The sequence below is a fragment of the Bos indicus genome, chromosome 2 (assembly GCF_029378745.1).
Source record: "Bos indicus isolate NIAB-ARS_2022 breed Sahiwal x Tharparkar chromosome 2, NIAB-ARS_B.indTharparkar_mat_pri_1.0, whole genome shotgun sequence".
Classification (NCBI taxonomy): Eukaryota; Metazoa; Chordata; class Mammalia; order Artiodactyla; family Bovidae; genus Bos; species Bos indicus.
The window spans coordinates 121343643-121365526 of record NC_091761.1 but is presented as its reverse complement, the minus strand read 5'-3'; the positions used below and the strand labels follow the sequence as shown (position 1 = coordinate 121365526).

At 41.4% G+C, this 21884-nt stretch overlaps 1 protein-coding gene and 1 pseudogene across 2 annotated transcripts in view; both read left to right on the top strand.

Moving 5' to 3' along the window:
* Positions 1-21884, top strand: part of KPNA6 (karyopherin subunit alpha 6) — a 59404-nt gene that overhangs the window by 11907 nt on the left and 25613 nt on the right. The window contains exon 1 of one of the 2 annotated variants that reach the window (XM_070774470.1): positions 12656-13661. The exons of the other annotated variant lie outside the window; for it this stretch is intronic. Within the exon in view, the coding sequence (XP_070630571.1) occupies positions 13643-13661 (19 nt within the window). The 5' untranslated portion in view covers positions 12656-13642. Of the gene's footprint in view, positions 1-12655; positions 13662-21884 lie in introns of those variants that run through there. 2 annotated transcript variants of the gene reach the window in all.
* LOC109572463 (large ribosomal subunit protein uL1 pseudogene) lies at positions 8680-9653 on the top strand (annotated as a pseudogene).

Sequence of the window (21884 nt, the reverse complement as noted above, 5' to 3'; positions counted from 1 at the left end):
ATCTAGTTCTCTGACCAGGGATCGACCCTGCCCCCTGGAGTGGGAGCTTGGAGTCGTAGCCACTGGACCACCAGGGAAGTCCCCTCATGTTAGTTTTATTCAGATTTTGTTGCTTAAATGTATTTTGAGGTTATATATACTAAAAACATTCTTAATTTCAGTGCTCTTTTGATTTCAGAAATCCAAATAAGGAGTTGTGGTCAATGAAGTGTATAAAGAATGAATGAAGAGCAGGTTTATGGAGACAATGCTGACTTAAAAAAAATTTTTTTAAAGCATTTGAGGTGCTTATGGAACATGGGTAGAAGGAACACCTTGAGTGTTAGGTATGACTGCAGATGTGGATTTGAAAGTCATCAGCCTTTAAATCTTCCAAAGAAACAATAATTGTAAAGAGACATGATTAGAATTGCTTATTTTGCAGTGAGGTAAATGTTAGAGAACCAGCCCTTTTTTAAAAATCTGGCTCATTGGTTCTTACAGTCTAGCTTTGGAAGGAATGAAGATGGAATAGAAGGTAAAGATGAAGAGAAAGGAGCTACAGTGTTAGGAGAAAGGAAGAGGAAAAATCATCTATTAGTGGAGAGCAAGGAAATAGAATTGTTCTTTTTGACTCTTAACTTCCAGGAAATTGCCCTCATAGGGAATTGAAGATTTTCAGAGTAGGATCTGGAACAAAAAAGGAAATACCACTGATTCAGCATTTAGGGCCTAGACACTTTCACATTACCTCATCAGTCATATGGGGCTATAAAGTTTATTATTAAAATGAGAAGCAGAGATTCACAGGAGTGGGATGGGAAGCAGTTCACCTGACTCCCAAATCAATGCTCTATCTTACTATATATTGGAAGGAGTTGACAGGGTTTGAGGGGCAACACTGAGTGTCTGTCTGTAGTCCTCTAATGAGGACAGAGAGGATTCCTTTTGTGTGGCCTTTTAGTCTGGCTCTTCCCAACATTGTCTCAGGCTCTTTGTACATAGGGTCTCAGAAGATCACATTCCAAAGCCAGCTCCTTTTTGGATTAATTTATACAGGTTAGAGAAATCCTACTTTTAACTTGTCAGAATGGCTGTTGGAAAAGCTCTTTCTCCCGTTAACCAAAGGTTGAAATGAAGACCTGAACAGAGGGATTTGTGTAATCCTCCCACAGGTAATGTAGAACCCTCCTTGTCGGAAGACGGGATGCAGGGGTGCAGTGCTGCAGGACAGGGACCAGCAGTTCACTGTTGTGTCTCAGAGACATTCTGCTTGTGGGCCTTTGTGTTTATACCTCTCTAACCCAACTGGTCTTGTTCCTCAAACCAGCCTTGGGTTTTCTGATCTCTTTGCTTTGGACTGCTCTCCCTCCCCCACAATTGCCTTCAGAAATAATAACCATCTAGCCTTCAAAGACTACTTCAGAGCTCACCACACAGTAAAAATAGTTTTCACTTCCACCCTGTGATGTCATTGCACACTTAGATTCTTTTTTTTTTTTTTTTTTAATTTTTTTGGGCCCTGCTCCTTGGCGTGTGGGATCTTAGTTCTCTGATCCTGAGCTCCTTGCAGAAGAACTATGGAGTCTTAATCACTGGACTGCCAGGAAAGTCCTTTTTGGTTCCTGATGGTGTGAAACTAAATTAGATTATAAAGCTTCCTGAAGGCAGAAACTTTAGCAGAGTGCCTGGCACATACATTTTATTAAGTGAATAATAAATCACTTGTTTATATGAGTCAGTTTAGAGATTTAACCATTTGGATTTTTTCCCCCTTGATTCCTTGAGCAGTATGAGTACTTGGGAGTTATTCAGTGAGTGTTTTGGCATTGATGTAAGTGTAAGGTGAGCACTTTGATTTTCCTACTTTTAAGTAATTCATTATAGTTCCTTATAGCACCTCGTGGTAGTGGCAGCGGGGTGTCCCTAGGAAGGTAAGAGCCTCTAGATTCTGCAAAGTCTACAAGGGATATTTGGAGCTTTTCTTCTGGAGAAATCGGACTACAGCTATCCTGTTGTTTAGTTGCTAAGTTGTGTCTGACTCTGCAATCCCATGGACTATAGCCCACCAGGCTCCTTCTGTCCATGGAATTTCCCAGGCAAAAATACTGGACTGGATTGCCATTTCCTTCTCTAGGGGATCATCCTGACCCAGGGATCGATCCCATGTCTCCTGCATAGGCAGGCGGATTTTTTACCTCTGAGCCACCAAAGGAAGCCTGTAGCTATCGTAGACCTCACCTGTATCTCTCGCCACCCCTTACTTCCCCATTCCTAGGTCTAAGCATTGCATTTATATATATCTATATATATATAGATTCAAGGGCTAAAAGGACTAGTAAATGCTAGGAGAGAATTAGGACTAGAGAACTGGGACTATCAACTATCTGGTTGATTCGATACCTCAGAGTGCCATGCTTCTCTTAGGTCTCGAGCTTTGAATATATTAGTTGTGTGTACAAAAGATAGTTTTCCCCACATGATCTTTTAACCAGACCTCCTGGTTTATAGATTCAGCTTTGTTTCCTGGAGTGATCATTCTTCAGCCCAGTCCTGTGAGGATGTGCCAGAATATGAGCAGCCTTATTATGGCTCCATTATGGACTAATCCAATTGTCCATAGAGAAGTCTCTCCCATTGTCTTGGTGATTAGCAGTTCTGACAGGCTTGCAAATAACCCCCTGAGAGCCTCATTCTGTCGGACTGTTTCAGTACTGTTTTCTTGTTTGCAGTATTGCTTGGTCATAGAGCTCTGAGAGAAATTCCAGAAGTTTGAAAAACTATTACCAAACCCAGTCTTACTTTGCCAGAAGAGCATTTTATTTTTCACAAAGCACTTTTCGTGTGTATCCTCATAGGACCTTAACTGTAACTCTGATGTAGAGAGGGTAAGGTTAGGAAAATTGAGATCCAGATAACAGACTGGTTCTAAATAGGAAAAGGAGTACGTCAAGGCTGTATATTGTCACCCTGCTTATTTAACTTATATGCAGAGTACATCATGAGAAACGCTGGGCTGGAAGAAGCACAAGCTGGAATCAAGATTGCCGGGAGAAATAGCAATAACCTCAGATATGCAGATGACACCACCCTTATGGCAGACAGTGAAGAGGAACTAAAAAGTCTCTTGATGAAAGTGAAAGAAGAGAGTGAAAAGTTGGCTTAAAAAAAAAAAAAAGTTGGCTTAAAGCTCAACATTCAGAAAACTAAGATCATGGCATCTGGTCCCATCACTTCATGGCAAATAGACGGGGAAACAGTGTCAGACTTTATTTTGGGGGGGCTCCAAAATCACTGCAGATGGTGACTGCAGCCGTGAAATTAAAAGATGTTTACTCCTTGGAAGGAAAGTTATGACCAACCTAGATAGCATATTCAGAAGCAGAGACATTACTTTGCCAACAAAGGTCCATCTAGTCAAGGCTATGGTTTTTCCAGTGGTCATGTATGGATGTGAGAGTTGGACTGTGAAGAAAGCTGAGAGCCGAAGAATTGATGCTTTTGAACTGTGGTGTTGGAGAAGACTCTTGAGAGTCCCTTGGACTGCAAGGAGATCCAAGCAGTCCATTCTAAAGGAAATCAGTCTTGGGTGTTCATTGGAAGGACTGATGCTAAAGCTGAAACTCCAATACTTTGGCCACCTCATGCGAAGAGTTGACTCATTGGAAAAGTCTCTGATGCTGGGAGGGATTGGGGGCAGGAGGAGAAGGGGATGACAGGATGAGATGGCTGGATGGCATCACCGACTCAACGGACATGAGTTTGAGTGAACTCCGGGAGTTGGTGATGGACAGGGAGGCCTGATGTGCTGCCATTCATGGGATCGCAAAGAGTCGGACACGACTGAGCAACTGAACAGAGCTGAACTAAGTGACACCCAAGGCTGCACACTTGTTAAATAGCAAACCAGAAATCAGATAGTCTGTTCCCAGTGTGCCTGCTGGTGGTCCATCCAGCACAGCTCCCTTCTCTCAGCCTAAGTATTTCTAAAACAAACCCTTGGAGATGGTCTGCCCATTCACATAATGTTGAATTTTTAAAATAGATTTCAAGCCCTACACCAGAACTGGGAGGATTAATTCAAATGGTTGTTTTTGTTTTTCCTTTAAAGTGGCAGATAGCCTTCAGATGACTACCTAACTACTTGCTAGTCCCTACAATTTTCTACTTCTGTTCGTATCTGTCTTGGTATCTTCTGACATTTGTATTCCCTATCTTGGCAAGAACTGGACCACATCTCATTGACGGATTTAGACAGGCAATGGTTAGGGTGGTAGAATCCAAGAAGGAACATTGACATTTCTTCCAAGAAATAACAAAGGAGTTCCCGGTGGCTAGTATGCTGTTAAAGTAGAATATATGTAATAGAGCTTTGACTTTAGTCAGAAAGATCTGGATTAGCGTCTCCCACTTACTATCTGAGGCCTTCTGCAAGTTGTGCCTCAATTTTCTCACCTCTAAAATGGGGGTTTTATATGAGCTTAGACTTAAAAGCTAAGCAAATTATTACTAACTCATTACCGATCAAATTTGAATTGTCCCTGGGAACATATCCTCTGTAGAGGGTATAACCCTCTGTAGAGGTTAGAGATGACTTTGGCATTTTGAAAGAGCTTTCAAAAGGGATATCTTGATTTATAGTCCAGATCTAATAGATAAAAACATTCCACTATGGTTAGAAGCTTTGGAAAACATTCTGGACTGGACTTGAAAAGAGTGCTTCATTCACATCAAGCAGTGAGGACACAGATATGTAATTTTCAGCAGGAGCATCATGCTCCTTGCCTGCCTTGGTGCCTGACAGAGGTGTCCTAGCAGGACATGGAAATAAGTAGCATGACACATGAAAGGAACTTATATATAGCAATAATTTGTTAGTTTAGTAGATTAGTTCTGTCACAAAAACTTTGAAGGCATGTTAGTGCTAAATTCGTTAGAAAGGACTTCTGTGAATCACAGGATTACCCTAACATGCTATTGCTATATATAATGCCTAAAAAGAATAGGTATGCATATGCAGAAGAATGAAGTTGGACTCCTTCCTGCCTTACACATAAAAATTAACTTAGTGGATCAAAGACTTAAATGTAAAGAGCTAAATCTATAAAACTTTTAAGAAAGCATAGGAGTAAATCTTTATGACTTTGGATTAACAGCATTTTCTTAGATATGACACTGAAAGCACAAGCTACCCCTCACTCCCCCCCAACCAAAAAAAAAGATAAATTAGACTTAGTGAAAATTTTAAACTTCTGTGCTTCAAAGGGCACAGTCATGGATAATAAGAATTATGTAAGTGCTCACTCATAATTGCTTTATTTTGGCTGACAGGTAGCTGACACAACAAAATGCAAGTCAGTTTTAATAATTAAATGATTCTTGGGTTCTGCTTATCTACATTCATCTTTTCTCATTTTCTATACAAATGTGTATATTCCTTTTCCAGATTTTGGGTTTGGTATTTTTATTTTGTTGAATTTATTGTAAAACTAAGATTTTTAAATGTTGAATTTAATATTTGAGAGTATTCATGTGCTGTGTGCTGTGCTATAGATTCTTAATCTCAAAGATTTAATGATCTGGAAGTGAGAGGTGATGAGTTGTGACTAAAACAGGGTCCTTGATGGTTGTCAGTGGGAACCAATTTATGGTAACAGGTGTCACAGATAAACAAAGCTGGACACTAGTTAAAGTGGTAAGGACAGATTTTAAAAAGTAATATACTATTGCAATAGGGAAAATTATGAACTGATTTCAACGTTGATTTGTACAGAGTTAACTTTAAAAGAAAAAGAAAGGATGAAGGAACAAGGGTTGGAGTGAGAGAGAACTCCGTACGGTCAGGAAAATGAAAAATTACAAACTGCAAGGAAGAGGAGGTGGTTCACATGAAACCAGCCGGGCTTGCTGTTGGTACTTATTGAAAGTAGTCTCCTACCCTCCCACCGAGCCTGGGAAACAGGAACCCTATTTTCAGATGCTAGCTAAAACAGTAAATTCATTCAGCAGCCTTGAGATTTTCCCAGGCAGGCACTTTTAAGTGTGGCTGGGGTCATCTAGCAATGTGACCTTGAGCTGTTAGAAACTATTAGTGTTTTTTATTCACATCTTTATAGGCCATGGTTGAGCCTCCTCGAAAAAGGGCTCAGAGGAGCCTGGATAGAGTTTAGTTAAGGACAGAATCTTTGGTACAGCTGTCATCTTAGAGGAATAGAAAGTTCATGAGTGACTCTAAGACCAGGTGAATGGTAATGGCATGAATTCTGAACCAGGGAAGCTAGGGAAAGTAACTGGTTTAAGGATACAGAAAGTGAGGTGGAGCTAGCCAGTTAGGCATTTGAAAGTACACTTGACAGATTGTGACACTGGAGACTTGGTACTTGGTGTAAAAGTGGACCTTGAAGCTAAGGGAGACCATTGGGAAAGGAGGCTGCTTCTGCTGAGAAGAGGACTAAAGGTAGATACACTGACGCTGAAGGGTTGGTGTTATGAAACCCGAGGAGGAGTGGCTAGAAAGGTAAGAGAAGGGCAGAGGGTGGTGCCCTCGGAACCACGGGTAGAGTTTCAAGAGGGCAAAGTGATCGTCAGTGGCAAAGTAGAAAGTCAAATACAATGAATTCTGACAAGGTTACTGGATGCGGCTGTTGAAAATGTCTTTTTCTGAGTCATTTGTGTCCTGAAGTCTTTTTTCTTTTAAGTTATTTTTCTTTTCTGCGCGCATGTGTGTGTGTCCTTACATCGGAGCGCTTCCATTCAGTGTTCATACCCATTCTGGAGGAAACTTATGGGTTCTGGATTTCTAGGAAGAAATCGTTTTAAAACCTGCTTTTAGAAGATCTGCTCCCCTCTAGTCCCAAGGAAGATTCCTTTGCTGTACCTTTCTTCCCTTACCTTATACTTGCTGGCAAACACGTGTTAAGCATCTGTTATGGCTAGACCATATATCTGGGACAGTGTAGGTGTTCAGTAAGTATTGAGTAGGTATTTAAACAGTGATTCATTCAGCAAATACTTGTATATAGCATAAATGCTGGAAATACAACAAAAGTTTTTGTAGAACTTACACAGCTTATGGAGGAGAACAGATACAGATTGTAAATAGTGTAATGAAGGAAATAAAACAGGTGTTCTGACAAAAATGGAGTCGCTTACTTTGTGGTGACAGGGGAAGGACCTAGCAATTCTAAGAGCTAGGGAAGAGAGTTGTGGGCTGAAAGAAAACAGGAAATGTGAGGACTGAGTCCAGAAACAGCTTGATAGTTTCCAAATACTGAGAGCCATTGTGACAGGAGTATTTGATGACTGAGGGTGAAAAATTGAATGAGATGAGATGAAGATATAGACAGGGCTTTATGTGAAGATTTTACATGGGAGCAGTGGTACAGTCTGGTTTTGTTTTGTGGTGGTGGGTTGGGGGTGAGTTGTTGTAGTTGCCAGGCAAGAGATGACTTTGGGAAGGGGTGCTGTGCTTAGTCACTCAGTTGTGTCCAACTCTTTGTGACCCCACGGACTGCAGCCCCACAGCCTCCTCTGTCCATGGGGTTTCTCCAAACAAGAATCCTGGGGTGGGTTGCCATGCCCTCCTCCAGAGGATCTTCCCAACCCAAGGATCGAACCCATCTCCTGCATTGCAGGTGGATTCTTTACTGTTTGAGTCACCAGGGAAGCCCATGAATACTAGAGTAGGTAGCCTGTCTCCTCTCCAGGGTATCTTCCCAACCCTGGAGCTGAACCGGGGTCAATCGGGGTCTTCTGCATTGCAGGCAGATTTTTTACCAGCTGAACTACCAGGGAAAGGGTGAGAGAGATGTAAATACATTCAAGATACATTCAGGATTTGTCAGTAGATTTGATCAAAGAGATGTGAGAAGAGAAGGAATCAAGGATGATTTTGTTTTTTAACTTAGGGTTTGGATTAAGTAACTTGTAAATACTCTTGCTATTGACGACATGGGGGGAGTTAGAAATTGTTAGTTTCAGATACCAAAGTGAAGATTTTGATGTGTGTGTGTGTACAGTCACTAAGCCGTGTCCTATTCTTTGTGACTCCATGGACTGCAGCAGACCAGGCTTCCCTGTCCTTCGCTAGCTCCTGGAGCTTGCTCAAATTTGTGTTTGTTGAGTCAGTTATTCTAACCATCTCATCCTCGGCCACTCTGTTCTCCTTTTGCCTTCAGTCTTTCCCAGCACCAGGGTCTTTTTCAATGAGTCAGCTGTTCACATCAGGTGGCCAAAGTATTGAAGCTTCAGCATCAGTCTTTCAATGCATGTTCAGGGTGATTTCCTTTAGGATTGACTGGTTTGATCACCTTACAGTCCAAGGGACTCTCAAGAGACTTCTCCAGCACCACAATTTGAAAGCATCAGTAGGTAGTTGCAATGAAGACCCAGCACAGCCGTAAATAAATAAATAAAACTATTTTGAAAATTAAAAAAAAAAAAGGACAGAAATTTCCGTCCATGTGGAGTTTGTAGGTGACCTTGATAAAAGCAGTTTTTCTTTGGAGTAGAAGGAATGAAAGTCAGATTTGATGAGTTAGAAGAGTGAAATAGAGCTCACAGAGTCTACAGTATTGGCAGTGCCTTTTTTTTTCCTTTTAATATTTATTTGGCTGCGCTGGGTCTTAGTTGTGGCACGTAGGATCTTGTTCCTTGATCAGGGATCAGACCCAGGCCTCCTTCGTTGGGAGTGTGGAGTTTTAGCCAGTGGACCACCAGAAAAGCTCAGCAATGCCTATTTTTTAAAAATTGGTTATTTCATTATGTTGTTATATGTAAAATGTGTAATATTCAAGAAACGTTACATTAATTGTATGTGAATGGAGACTTAGGGTATGTAGATGACTTTCAAGAAGAGAGATCTGATTGCCATCAGATTTAGTACCATCTGGACAGCCTGCCATTAGATGCCTCCTATGTGATGTGGTATGCAGCATAAAATATTACCTGTAGCTCTTTTCCAGTTATCACGGCGTAAGGAACTATGAGCAGCAAAGTCTCCCGCAACACCCTTTACGAGGCGGTGCGGGAAGTCCTGCACGGGAACCAGCGCAAGCGCAGAAAGTTTTTGGAGACGGTGGAGCTTCAGATCAGCCTGAAGAACTATGACCCTCAGAAGGACAAACGCTTCTCGGGCACCGTCAGGCTTAAGTCCACTCCCCGCCCCAAGTTCTCCGTGTGTGTCTTGGGGGACCAGCAGCATTGTGATGAGGCCAAGGCTGTGGATATCCCCCACGTGGACATCGAGGCGCTGAAAAAACTCAACAAGAATAAGAAACTGGTCAAGAAGCTGGCCAAGAAATATGATGCCTTTTTGGCTTCAGAGTCTCTGATCAAGCAGATCCCCCGAATCCTGGGCCCAGGCCTGAACAAGGCTGGCAAGTTCCCTTCCTTGCTGATCCACAATGGGAACATGGTGGCCAAAGTTGATGAAGTGAAGTCCACGATCAAGTTCCAGATGAAGAAGGTGCTGTGTCTGGCAGTGGCTGTTGGCCATGTGAAGATGACAGATGATGAGCTTGTGTACAACATCCACTTAGCTGTCAACTTCCTGGTGTCATTGCTCAAGAAAAATTGGCAGAACATCAGGGCCTTGTACATTAAGAGCACCATGGGCAAGCCCCAGCATCTGTACTAAGGCACAGCTTAATAAACTATACTAAACCATCAAAAAATATATATATATATCACCTGTATTCTTGCTAAAAAGAAAAAAAAATATGTATATATTTTTTTAATTTTTATTTATTTTTGGCTGCACTGTCTTTGTCACTCATCTGGCTTTTCTCTAGTTTCGGTAAACCGGGCTACGGTTGCGGTGAACTCTTTGTTACAGTAAGTGGACTTCTCATTGGGTGGCTTCTCTTGTTGTGGATTATGGGCTCTAGGTATGCCAACTTCAGTAGTTTCGGCTCACAGGCTCAGTAGTTGTGGTGCCAGCTCAGGTGCCAGGCTCAGTAGTTGTGGCGCCAGGCTTAAAGGCCACACAACATGTGGAATCTTCCTTGAGCAGGGGCTGAACCCATTTCCCCTGCATTGGCAGGCAGATTCCTAACCACTGGACCACTAAGAAAGTCCCCTCCCCCAAATATATTTGTAACTTAAATCTGTTCTAACCCCTAGACCTAACTTCCCTTTTGCAGGAAAAACAGGGCATAAGGTTACTGTGTCAACAAAGATCCGTCTAGTCAAGGCTATGGTTTTTCCAGTAGTCATGTATGGGTGTGAGAGTTGGACTATAAAGAAAGCTGAGCACAGAAGAATTGATGCTTTTGAACTGTGGTGTTAGAAAAGATTCTTGAGAGTCCCTTGGACTGCAAGGAGATCCAGCCAGTCCCTCCTAAAGGAGATCAGTCCTGGGTGTTCATTGGAAGGACTGATGCTGAAGCTGAAACTCCAATCCTTTGGCCACCTGATGCTAAGAGCTGACTTATCGGAAAAGACCCTGATGCTGGGAAGGATTGAGGGCAGGAGGAGAAGGGGACGACAGAGGATGAGATGGTTGGATTTCATCACCGACTCAATGGACATACATGGGTTTGGGTAAACTCCAGGAGTTGGTGATGGACAGGGAGGCCCGGCGTGCTGCGGTTCATGGGATCGCAAAGAGTCGGACACAACTGAGCGACTGAAGTGAACTGAAGGGTATAAATTAATGACACAAAACTAGAATGTAGGGCATTCATTAAGACAACTAGTCTTTTCAGAGTCAGTATCACAAGTAAGCAAAAGGGTTGGGGGAAAGGAGGACAGGAACATTATAGATTAAAAGTGTCCAAATGTTGAAATAATGATGATGTAATTTTTAAAAAGTACCAAAATTTTGCCATCAACTTTGTAGGCATTCACTGTAGTTATCTGCTAAGTAGACCAGCAAGAAGACAGGCAAAATTTAAGCCAGTCTGTGTTTTCTTATGGCATCATTGGTAAGAAACGGGACCATGTAAGTTTTAGAACATCTTTAAAAAATGATTGTATTTATTAGTCTCTTTATCTATCACTTATGTTATCTTCCCACCCTTCCAATCCCAGCATCATGGTGGGTTTATACACTTTGGAGGAGTTTGTATTTCATTAATTCCAATGGTACAGGTGTTCACAAAGGGTCAGATGTACTTTAGATTTTATGGTTGATTGGATTTGTGGTTTAGGGAGAGAACTCACTGCAAAAGAAAAACCTATATTATGAAGTTGAGTTTCTAAAAGTCATATGGTGGGTTGAGGGGGAAAATCTTTCATGCAGATGTCTTTAGTACTAGTTCTTATGCACCTATTAGAGAATTGATTGCCAGTAACTTTGTTTTTTTTTTTTAAACAAGATAAAAATTTAATGGAAATGAGTCATTGGTCAGTAACTCTTAAAGTGAGTAAATAGATCAAGATGGATAGAACCTAGTCTAAGGTCAGGAGCCAAATCGAATCGAATTATGTGTCTTTTCAGAGAATTGAAACAAAGCAGTTCTTCAAGACTGGATGAAAAGAGAAGGCTATGAAATTAGAGTCTAGGTCCCAGTCCCAGCTTCACAGTTTAATAGCTAAATAGTCCTGTGCAAATCATAGCACCTCTGAACCTGGTCTCCTAGCTGTTAAGTGTATGTGCTCCAGTTGACTAATATTTCTCATTGGTTGTGGTAGAGTTCAATTAGATGTTGTAAATGGAAACATTTTTTGAAAAGAGAGGTATGATGCTGGGGTTTATTTGATTGTTTGATTGTCTGCAAATGAAGGGCTGTTTAACAGCTAATTTCACCCCAGCTCTTATTGAAATTAAATTTTGTTTGTCTGGTACAAAATTGAATGTCCCCCAAGAAATAATTTTTTTTTAACCCAAAATTGAATGTAAGTACAGTCCCTGCTGTCCTGTTATAACCGTCCTGTTAAAAATCATTAACTCCTTGGGAATTCCCTGGCAATCCAGTGGTTAGGATGGCGCTCTGACTGCCGTGGCTGAGGGTTCAGTTCCTGGCTGAGCAACTAAGATCCTGCAAGCTGTGCAGCACAGCCAGTGCATATTTGATAGAGAATTCATAGTGAGAAGTAAATGAGGCACCTAAGCTGAGAAAGCCGTTTGAGTCTGGGAGGAGTCAGGTCTCTTACATTCTTGAAAGAACAGGCACTAAGTTTAGCTCATTCTCTATGCCTGAGACAGTACAGTGATATCTTATCAGAAACTTGCCCTCTGCAAAGAGAAGTGCTCACTCAGTTTAACACCAGGACAAGAGAAGTCACTTTATTTATTTAGGCCATACCTAGAGACTTGTGGGATGGGGGAGCCTGGTGGGCTGCCGTCTATGGGGTCGCACAGAGTCGGACACAACTGAAGCGACTTAGCAGCAGTAGCAACAGCAGAGACTTGTGGGATCTTAGTTCCCTGACCAGGAATTGAACCTGCCCTCTTGGCAGTGAAAGCATGGAATCCTAACCACTGGACCACCAGGAAATGCCCCCAAGAAATAATTTTTTTCCAACCCTAAGAAATAATTTTAAAAGGCTGAATGATTGCTTCATAGTGTTAAATACAGACCATGAGTGTAAGACATAGATTGGGAAAATCCTAGACCCAGTGGCTGCCCAGGATGTGAGTGTAGCAGTGTCATTCCCGTTCCATACACAGGACTGTTGGCTATATGTATTATGTCTTTTTCTGAGAAAATATGCATAATTTTAAAATTTTATGAATCTTAAAAATTTTAAACATACCATTGATTAAATGGAGTACTGCAATAATCTGGCTACTCCCTTAGTGTGTGACCTTAGACTCAGGTTATTTCTGTATCAATGAGGGCCTGTATTAATTTGCTAAGACTAAATAACAAAACAGACTGGATGGCTTAAACAACAAAAATTTATCCTCTCATAGTTCTAGAGGCTAGAAGTCCAAGATCAAGATGTTAGCAGGATTGGCTAACCCTGAGACCTCTCTTCCTGGTTTCCAAATAGCTGTTTTCATGTTCACATGGTGTTCTCCTGCTATGTACATCTGTATCTTAATCTTCTCTTATAAAGGCACTGGTCATATTGAATTAGGGCCTTACTCCAGTATCCTCATTTTTTAAAAAGCTATCTCCAAGTACAGTCACATTTTGAGGTATTAGGATAGACTTCAAAATATGAATTGGTGGAGGATGAGATATAATTCAGGCCATAACAGAGTCCACACTTATTTTGTATTATTCTTGCTAGTTCCTTGGTTCTAAGAGCTTAGGAAACGCATGGCAACAGTAGCAGTTATTTCCTAGAAACAAGAGGTGCAAGCAATTTCAGGGACCTATTCAGAGAGTTCTTCAACTAAGAAAACTCAAAGTCTGCCTAAGACAGTCAGATGTTTGAAAAGGTATGTTTGTATTGTGGATTTCTTGGTCCAGGCTTAGCAAGTAAGGGAGTGCTTGATGAAAAAGCCCCTTTGCCTGCTAGTCCCTGAATGAGAGTCCCAGCATTCCTTTGGTTGCTGCTTCCAGATGTGCTTCTGCAAATGTTCCTCCTTCCAATCTAACCTCCGCTGTTTGGCTTCTCCAATGAAGTCATAAGCAAATATTTGTGATAGTTTCTTGTCACCATGGTGACTAAAGCACAGCCTAGTTCTCCTTCCAGCTTCACTATCAGCTCTGCTTGAAGGAAGAGACAGCCCTCTGGGGACTGTCTGGGAGAGCCCAGGCTCAGAGTTATGAAAAACCATATGTCAGGTATTGGGAAACAGTAGTCCATAGTGGTGCCTTTAGGAATTTGTCCTGTGCCTATTAGTCTCCAGGCATAGGGGTGATCAGGGACCCCAAAAGGAGGCCACTGCATTCCCCTAGAACTTTTTTTTTTAACAGTAAATCGACCTGGGCTTTGCTAAGTGGGTGTAGAAACTTGTACATCATACAACCTCTACTGCTGCCGTGGTTTGCCTAGCTGCTCTCCAGAATGAACAGAGGCACCTTTTCTGAAGCTTCATTTCCTTAGTATCTCTAACTCAACTGCTTCCATTTTGATTTCTCTTTCATGCAGATTCTCTTAATAGACTACTTCCCCCCTCACATTTATGTACTTTCTTACTGCACTTGAATCCTCAAGGTGGTCTCCTGCTTGAAAAACCAGCCCTAATCTTACCTTTGGGAGATTTCTTTTTAAGCTCTCACTATGATCACCCCAAAACACTCCCCAAAAAAGGTGATATTAGAGTTAATTGTCCCTTTCTGTGTGCCTCTAAAATTTATTTTTCATCACTTTTGTAATACTTAGTGACTGTTTCAGACTAGAAATTTAAAGGATAAGAAATGACTATAAAGGGTAGACCAAGTTAATAAGGCTTCCTCTGCTCATATTTCTACATAATCAGCTTCACTTTTATCAGTTTTTTAAATAGTGATGTTGTTTTTAAAATGTCAATATTGAGTAAGATATGATAAAGTCACTGAGGCCACAGGAGGAAACACAAATGAGGCTTGGCAGGAGGAAGTTTATTATGGGTCCGCCGGCTGTGGGAGGTGGGTTACCACTTGCCACACAGGGTCACAGAGGAAAACACCAGGGTGGTCAGGGGGCAGAAGGGGCACGAGCAAGCAAAAGGTTTAGGCCAGATCCTTTATTGCAGTTTCAGAGGGAAAGTGAAGGCAGGGTCAAATAAGCAGTTTAGTATTGGCTAATTTGAATAAATCTGGAGGGCTTTGGGCTATAAGAGTAGTCTCTAGTTACCCACTACTTTTGGGGCCCTAGGATGAAGCAGAGGAATATTGCCTCCTGGGTATACAGGCAAGATAAAGGAAATGTGACTCTGGGTTGGTTCCTTTACAAAGGCATGCTCTTAGACATGTTGTTATCTGTAGGAATTAGCTAGCCATGGGAGTGTAGATCTCTCCTGGGTTTGTAGGTTCCCAAATGGCAAAACATCAGGAACTCAGAAAATAAGAAAATATAATCGGCCCTGTGATGAATGAATACAAGTAGACAAATACAAAATCTTACACACACACAAAAAAAAGCAATTAAGATTCTATATTAATTTAATTGGAGGACATATGCTGCTATTTATAAATTTTGTGGTAAAATATGACACCAGAGGACTTCCCTGGTGGCTCAGACGGTAAAGCGTCTGTCTACAATGCGGGAGACCTGGGTTCCATCCCTGGGTTGGGAAGATTCCCTGGAGAAGGAAATGGCAATCCACTCCAGTACTATTGCCTGGAAAATCCCATGGACAGAGGAGCCTGGTAGGCTACAGTCCGTGGGGTCGCAAAGAGTTGGACATGACTGAGCAACTTCACTTCACCCTTCAAGACACAATTCACCACTTTAATCATTATTAAGCAGCATCAGTTGCATCTACAATGTTGCGCAACCATCACCGCTATCCATTTGCAAGCTTTTCATCACTACAGACAGAAACTTTGTTCCATTAAGCAATAATTTCTCATTTCTCCCTTCCACTTGTACCTGATAATCTCTAATCTACTTTGTTAATCTCTAATCTACTTCAAAATCTAAATCAAATCCCTTATGATTATACAGTGGAAGTGAGAAATAGATTTAAGGGCCTAGATCTGATAGATAGAGTTCCTGATGAACTAGGGAATGAGGTTCGTGACATTGTTCAGGAGACAGGGATCAAGACCATCCCCATGGAAAAGAAATGCAAAAAAGCAAAATGGCTGTCTGGGGAGGCCTTACACATAGCTGTGAAAAGAAGAGAAGCGAAAAGCAAAGGAGAAAAGGAAAGATATACCCATTTGAATGCAGAGTTCCAAAGAATACCAAGAAGAGATAAGAAAGCCTTCCTCAGTGATCAGTGCAAAGAAATAGAGGAAAACAACAGAATGGGAAAGACTAGAGATCTCTTCAAGAAAATCAGAGATACCAAGGGAACATTTCATGCAAAGATGGGCTTGATAAAGGACAGAAATGGTATGGACCTAACAGAAGCAGAAGATATTAAGAAGAGATGGCAAGAATACACAGAAGAACTATACAAAAAAGATCTTCACGACCAAGATAATCATGATGGTGTGATCACTCACCTAGAGCCAGACATCCTGGAATGTGAAGTCAAGTGGACCTTAGAAAGCATCACTATGAACAAAGCTAGTGGAAGTGATGGAATTCCAGTGGAGCTATTTCAAATCCTGAAAGATGATGCTGTGAAAGTGCTGCACTCAATATGCCAGCAAATTTGGAAAACTCAGCAGTGGCCACAGGACTGGAAAAGGGCAGTTTTCATTTCAATCCCAAAGAAAGGCAATGCCAAAGAATGCTCAACCTACCCCACAATTGCACTCATCTCACACGCTAATAAAGTAATGCTCAAAATTCTCCAAGCCAGGCTTCAGCAATATGTGAACCATGAACTTCCTGATGTTCAAGCTGGTTTTAGAAAAGGCAGAGGAACCAGAGATCAAATTGCCAACATCTGCTGGATCATGGAAAAAGCAAGAGAGTTCCAGAAAAACATCTATTTCTGCTTTATTGACTATGCCAAAGCCTTTGACTGTGTGGATCACAATAAACTGTGGAAAATTCTTCAAGAGATGGGAATACCAGACCACCTGATCTGCCTCTTGAGAAATTTGTATGGAGATCAGGAAGCAACAGTTAGAACTGGACATGGAACAACAGACTGGTTCCAAATAGGAAAAGGAGTACATCAAGGCTGTATATTGTCACCCTGCTTATTTAATTTATATGCACAGTACATCATGAGAAACGCTGGGCTGGAAGAAGCACAAGCTGGAATCAGGATTGCCGGGAGAAATATCAATAACCTCAGATAGGCAGATGACACCACCCTTATGGCAGAAAGTGAAGAGGAACTAAAAAGCCTCTTGATGAAAGTGAAAGTGAAAAAAAAATTTTTTTTAAGAAAGTGAAAGTGGAGAGTGAAAAGGTTGGCTTAAAGCTCAACATTCAGAAAACGAAGATCATGGCATCTGGTCCCATCACTTCATGGGAAATAGATGGGGAAACAGTGGAAACAGTGTCAGACTTTATTTTTGGGGGCTCCAAAATCACTGCAGATGGTGACTGCAGGTTATTGATATTTCTGTCGGCAATCTTGATTCCAGTTTGTGCTTTATCCATCCTGGCATTTTGCATGATGTACTCTGCAGATGGTGACTGCAGCCATGAAATTAAAAGACGCTTACTGCTTGGAAGAAAAGTTATGACCAACCCAGATAGCATATTGAAAAGCAGAGACATTACTTTGCCAACAAAAGTCCATCTAGTCAAGGAATTGGTTTTTCCAGTGGTCATGTATGGCTGTGAGTGTTGGACTGTGAAGAAAGCTGAGTGCCGAAGAATTGATGCTTTTGAACTGTGGTGTTGGAGAAGACTCTTGAGAGTCCTTTGGACTGCAAGGAGATCCAACCAGTCCATTCTGAAGGAGATCAGCCCTGGGATTTCTTTGGAAGGAATGATGCTAAAGCTGAAACTCTGGGAGGGATTAGGGGCAGGAGGAGAAGGGGACGGCAGAGGATGAGATGGCTGGATGGCACCACTGACTCGATGGACGTGAGTCTGGGTGAACTCCAGGAGTTGGTGATGGACAGGGAGGCCTGGCGTGCTGTGATTCGTGGGGTCGAAAAGAGTCAGACACGACTGAGCGCCTGAACTGAACTGAACTGAACTTAATCTACTTTTTGTCTCGATAAGTTTCCAGGTACCTCATGTAAGTGAAATCATGTAATCTTTATCCTTTTCTTTATCCTTTATCCTGGCTTGTTTTACTTAACATACTATCTTTAGGGTTCTTCAGTGTTGTTGTTGTTCAGTTGCTAAATTGTGTCCGACTCTTTGCAGCCTCATGGACTACAGCACGCCAAGCTTCTCTGTACTTCACTATCTCCCAGAGTTTGCTCAGATTCATGTCCATTGAGTCCTTAATGCTATCTAACCATCTCATCCACTGCTGCTGTCTTCTCCTTTTGCCTTCAATCTTTCCCAGCATCAGAGTCTTTTCCAGTGAATCGGCTCTTCTCATCAGGTGGCCAAAGTATTGGAGCATCAGTCCTTCCAATGAATATTCAGGGTTGATTTATTTTAGGAGTGACTGCTTTGATCTCCTTGCAGTCCAGGGGTCTTTCAATAGTCTTCTCTCACACCACAATTTGAAGGCATTAGTTCTTTGGCACTCAGCCTTCTTTATGGCCCAACTCTCACATCCATATATGACTACTGGAAAAAACCATAGCTTTGACTGGATGGACCTTTGTTGGCAAAATGATGTCTTTGGTTTTTTACACACTGTCTAGGTTTGTCATAGCTTTCCTTCTAAGGAGCAAGCATATTTTAATTTTATAGCTGCAGTCACCATCCAAAATGATTTTGGAGCCCAAGAATGTAGCATGTGTCAAATCTTCATTCCTTTTTATGGATGAATAATATCCCATCGTATGTATATGCCACGTTTTGTTTATCAATTCATTTTTAATGTCTTTTTAAAAATATTTTTATTTATTATTTTCTTTTTGGCTGCACCATGTTAGTTGAATATGCATGGGATCATGTGGGATCTCCTTCCCTGACCAGGGATCAAACCCAGGTCCCCTGCATTGAAAGCATCAAGTCTTAGCCATTAGACCACCAGGAAGTCCCATTTGCCTATTTTTACTTTTTATCCTTTTTTTTTTTTTAATTTTTCATTTATTTTTGGCTGCTCTGGGTCTTCATTGCTACACAAGGGCTTTCTCTAGTTGCAGAGAGAGGGGGCTGCTCTCTTCTTGGTGGTATGGTTTTCTTGTTGCAGTGACCTCTCTTGTGGAGTGCGGTTAGAGGGCTTCAGTAGTTATGATAGGTGGGCTCAGTAGTTGTGGAGCATGGGTTTAGTTGCCCCATGACATGTGGTATCTTCCCGGACCAGGAATTGAACCAGTGTCTCCTGAATTGGGAGGCAGATTCCTAACCACTGGGCCAGCAGGGAAGCCCCCATTTGCCTATTTTTAAATTGAGTTGTCTTTGCTGTTGAGTTGTAGAAATTTTTTATATATTATGAATATTAAAACCCTTATCAGATAGATTTGAAAGTTATTTCTCCTGTAAGTTGTCTTTTTACTTCCTTGTTAATGTCTTTTTTTTTTTTTTTTTGCTTGTGCTTTTGATGTCATAGCTAAGAATCCATTGCAAAATCCAAGATCATAAAATTTACCCATGTTCTATTGTAAGAGTTTTATGGTCTTTGTATATTTAGGTTGTTGATCCATTTTAAGTTTTGTCTTCTGTATGGTATAAGCTAAGGATCTGACTCCATTCTTTTGTATATGAACATTTAGTTGTCCCAGCACCAGTTGAAGAGACTATTCTTACTCCATTGAATGGACTTAATACCCTTGTCAAAAATCAATTGGCTGGGGAAATTCCCTGGTGGTCCTGTGGCTAAGATTCCCTGCTCCCAATGCAGGGGGCCTGGGTTTGATTCTGGTCAGGGAACTGGATCCCACATGCCTCAGCTAACACCAGCACAGTCAAATAAGTAAATAAAAATATTTTTAAAAATCAGTTTACTGGCCACGGATGTATGAGTTTATTTGTGGACTCTCAATTCTGTTCTCTTGATTATAGAATTCTCTCTCAATTCTGTTCTTTTGTTTATCCTTACACCAGCATCGCACTGTTTTGATTATTGTAACTTTGTAGTAAATTATGAAATCAGGAAGTGTGAGTCTTTCAACTTATTTAAGAGTCTGTTGTTTGGTTTCCACATATTTATGGATCTTCCAGTTTTCTTTTACTGTTATTTCTAGTTTCTTTCCATGTGGTTAAAGAAGATAATTTGTCTAATATCAATCCTTTAGAATCTACCGAGACTCTGTGCCTTAATACAGTTGATTCTGGAGAATATTCCATGCATTCATACTTGGCAATACTTGCTCTTGCTGGGTGGGACTGTTCTATGTGTCTTTTAGATCTAACTGATTTATAATGTAAAAGTCCTATTTCCTTGTTGATCTTCTGTCTAGGTTCTATTCATTATTGAAAGTGACGATTAAAGTCTCTAAATGTTACTGTAGAACTGTTTTCCCTTTACTTTGACTGTTGTAACAGGTTTTTACTTAAAAATTTTTGTCTGATATTTAGTATAGCCATCCCAGCTCTCTTTTGCTTACCATTTGCATGAATGTCTTTTTTCACCCGTTTACTTTCAACTTCTTTGTGTTTTCAGATATACAGTAAGTCTCTGCAGACAGCATGTAGTAGTAGATCATGGTTATTGTTTTTTTTAATCTGCTGCCCATCTCTGCCTTTCGACCAAAGAGTTTAATCTATATAAACTCCTCTGTTCATGGAATCTCCAGGCAGGAATACTAGAGTGGGTACATTCCCTTCTCCAGGGGATCTTCCCGACCCAGGGATCAAACCCATATCTCCTGGGTCTCCTGCATTGCAGGCAGATTCTTTACCATCTGAGCCACCAGGGGCCACTAAGTATAATATAATTACTTGGGAGTTCACTGGCAGTCCAGTGGTTCAGTTCAGTTCAGTTGCTCTGTCATGTCCGACTCTTTGCGACCCCATGGACTGCAGCACGCCAGGCCTCCCTGTCCATCACCAACTCCTAGAGTTTACTCAAACTCATGTCCATTGAGTCAGTGAGGCCATCCAACCATCTGATCCTCTGTCGTCCCCTTCTCCCACCTTCAGTCTTTGCCAGCATCCAGGTCTTTTCAGATGAGTCAGTTCTTAGCATCAGGTGGCCAAAGTATTGGAGTTTCAGCTTCAGCATCGGTCCTTCCAATGAATATTCAGGACTGATTTCCTTTAGGATGGAGTGGTTGGATCTCCTTGCAATCCAAGGGACTCTCAAGAATCTTCTCCAACACCCCAGTTCAAAACTATCAATTCTTCAGTGCTCAGCTTTCTTCACAGTCTAACTCTCACTCCATACATGACTACTGGAAAAACCATAACCTTGATTAGATGGACCTTTGTTGGCAAAGTAATGTCTCTGCTTTTTAATAGGCTGTCTAGGTTGGTCATAGCTTTTCTTCCCAGGAGCAAGTGTCTTTTAATTTCATGGCTGCAATCACCATCTGCAGTGATTTTGGAGCCCCAAAAAATAAAGTCTCCCACTGTTTGCACTGTTTCCCCATCTATTTGCCATGAAGTGATGGGACCAGATGCCATGATCTTCGTTTTTGAATGTTGAGCTTTAAGCCGACTTTTTCACTCTCCTCTTTCACTTTCTTCAAGAGACTCTTTAGTTCTTCTTCACTTTCTGACATAAGGGTGGTGTCATCTGCATATCTGAGGTTATTGATATTTCTCCCGGCAATCTTGATTCCAGCTTGTGCTTCTTCCAGCCCAGCGTTTCTCATGATGTACTCTACATATAAGTTAAATAAGCAGGGTGACAATATACAGCCTTGATGTACTCCTTTTCCTATTTGGAACCAGTCTGTTGTTCTATGTCCAGTTCTAACTGTTGATTCCTCACCTGCATACAGATTTCTCAAGAGGCAGATCAGGTGGTCTGGTATTCCCATCTCTTGAAGAATTTTCCACAGTTTGTGGTGATCCACACAGTCAAAGGCTTTGGCATAGTCAATAAAGCAGAAATAGATGTTCTTCTGAGACTCTCTTGCTTTTCCATGATCTAACAGATGTTGGTAATTTGATCTCTGGTTCTTCTGCCTTTTCTGAAACCAGGTTGAACATCAGGAAGTTTATGGTTCACATATTGCTGAAGCCTGGCTTGGAGAATTTTGAGCATTACTTTACTAGCGTGTGAGATGAGTGCAATTGTGTGGTAGTTTGAGCATTCTTTGGCATTGCCTTTCTTTGGGTTGGAATGAAAACTGACCTTTTCCAGTCCTGTGGCCACTGCTGAGTTTTCCAAATTTGCTGGCATATTGAGTGCAGCACTTTCACAGCATCATCTTTCAGGATTTGAAATAGCTCCACTGGAATTGCATCACCTCTGCTAGCTTTGTTTGTAG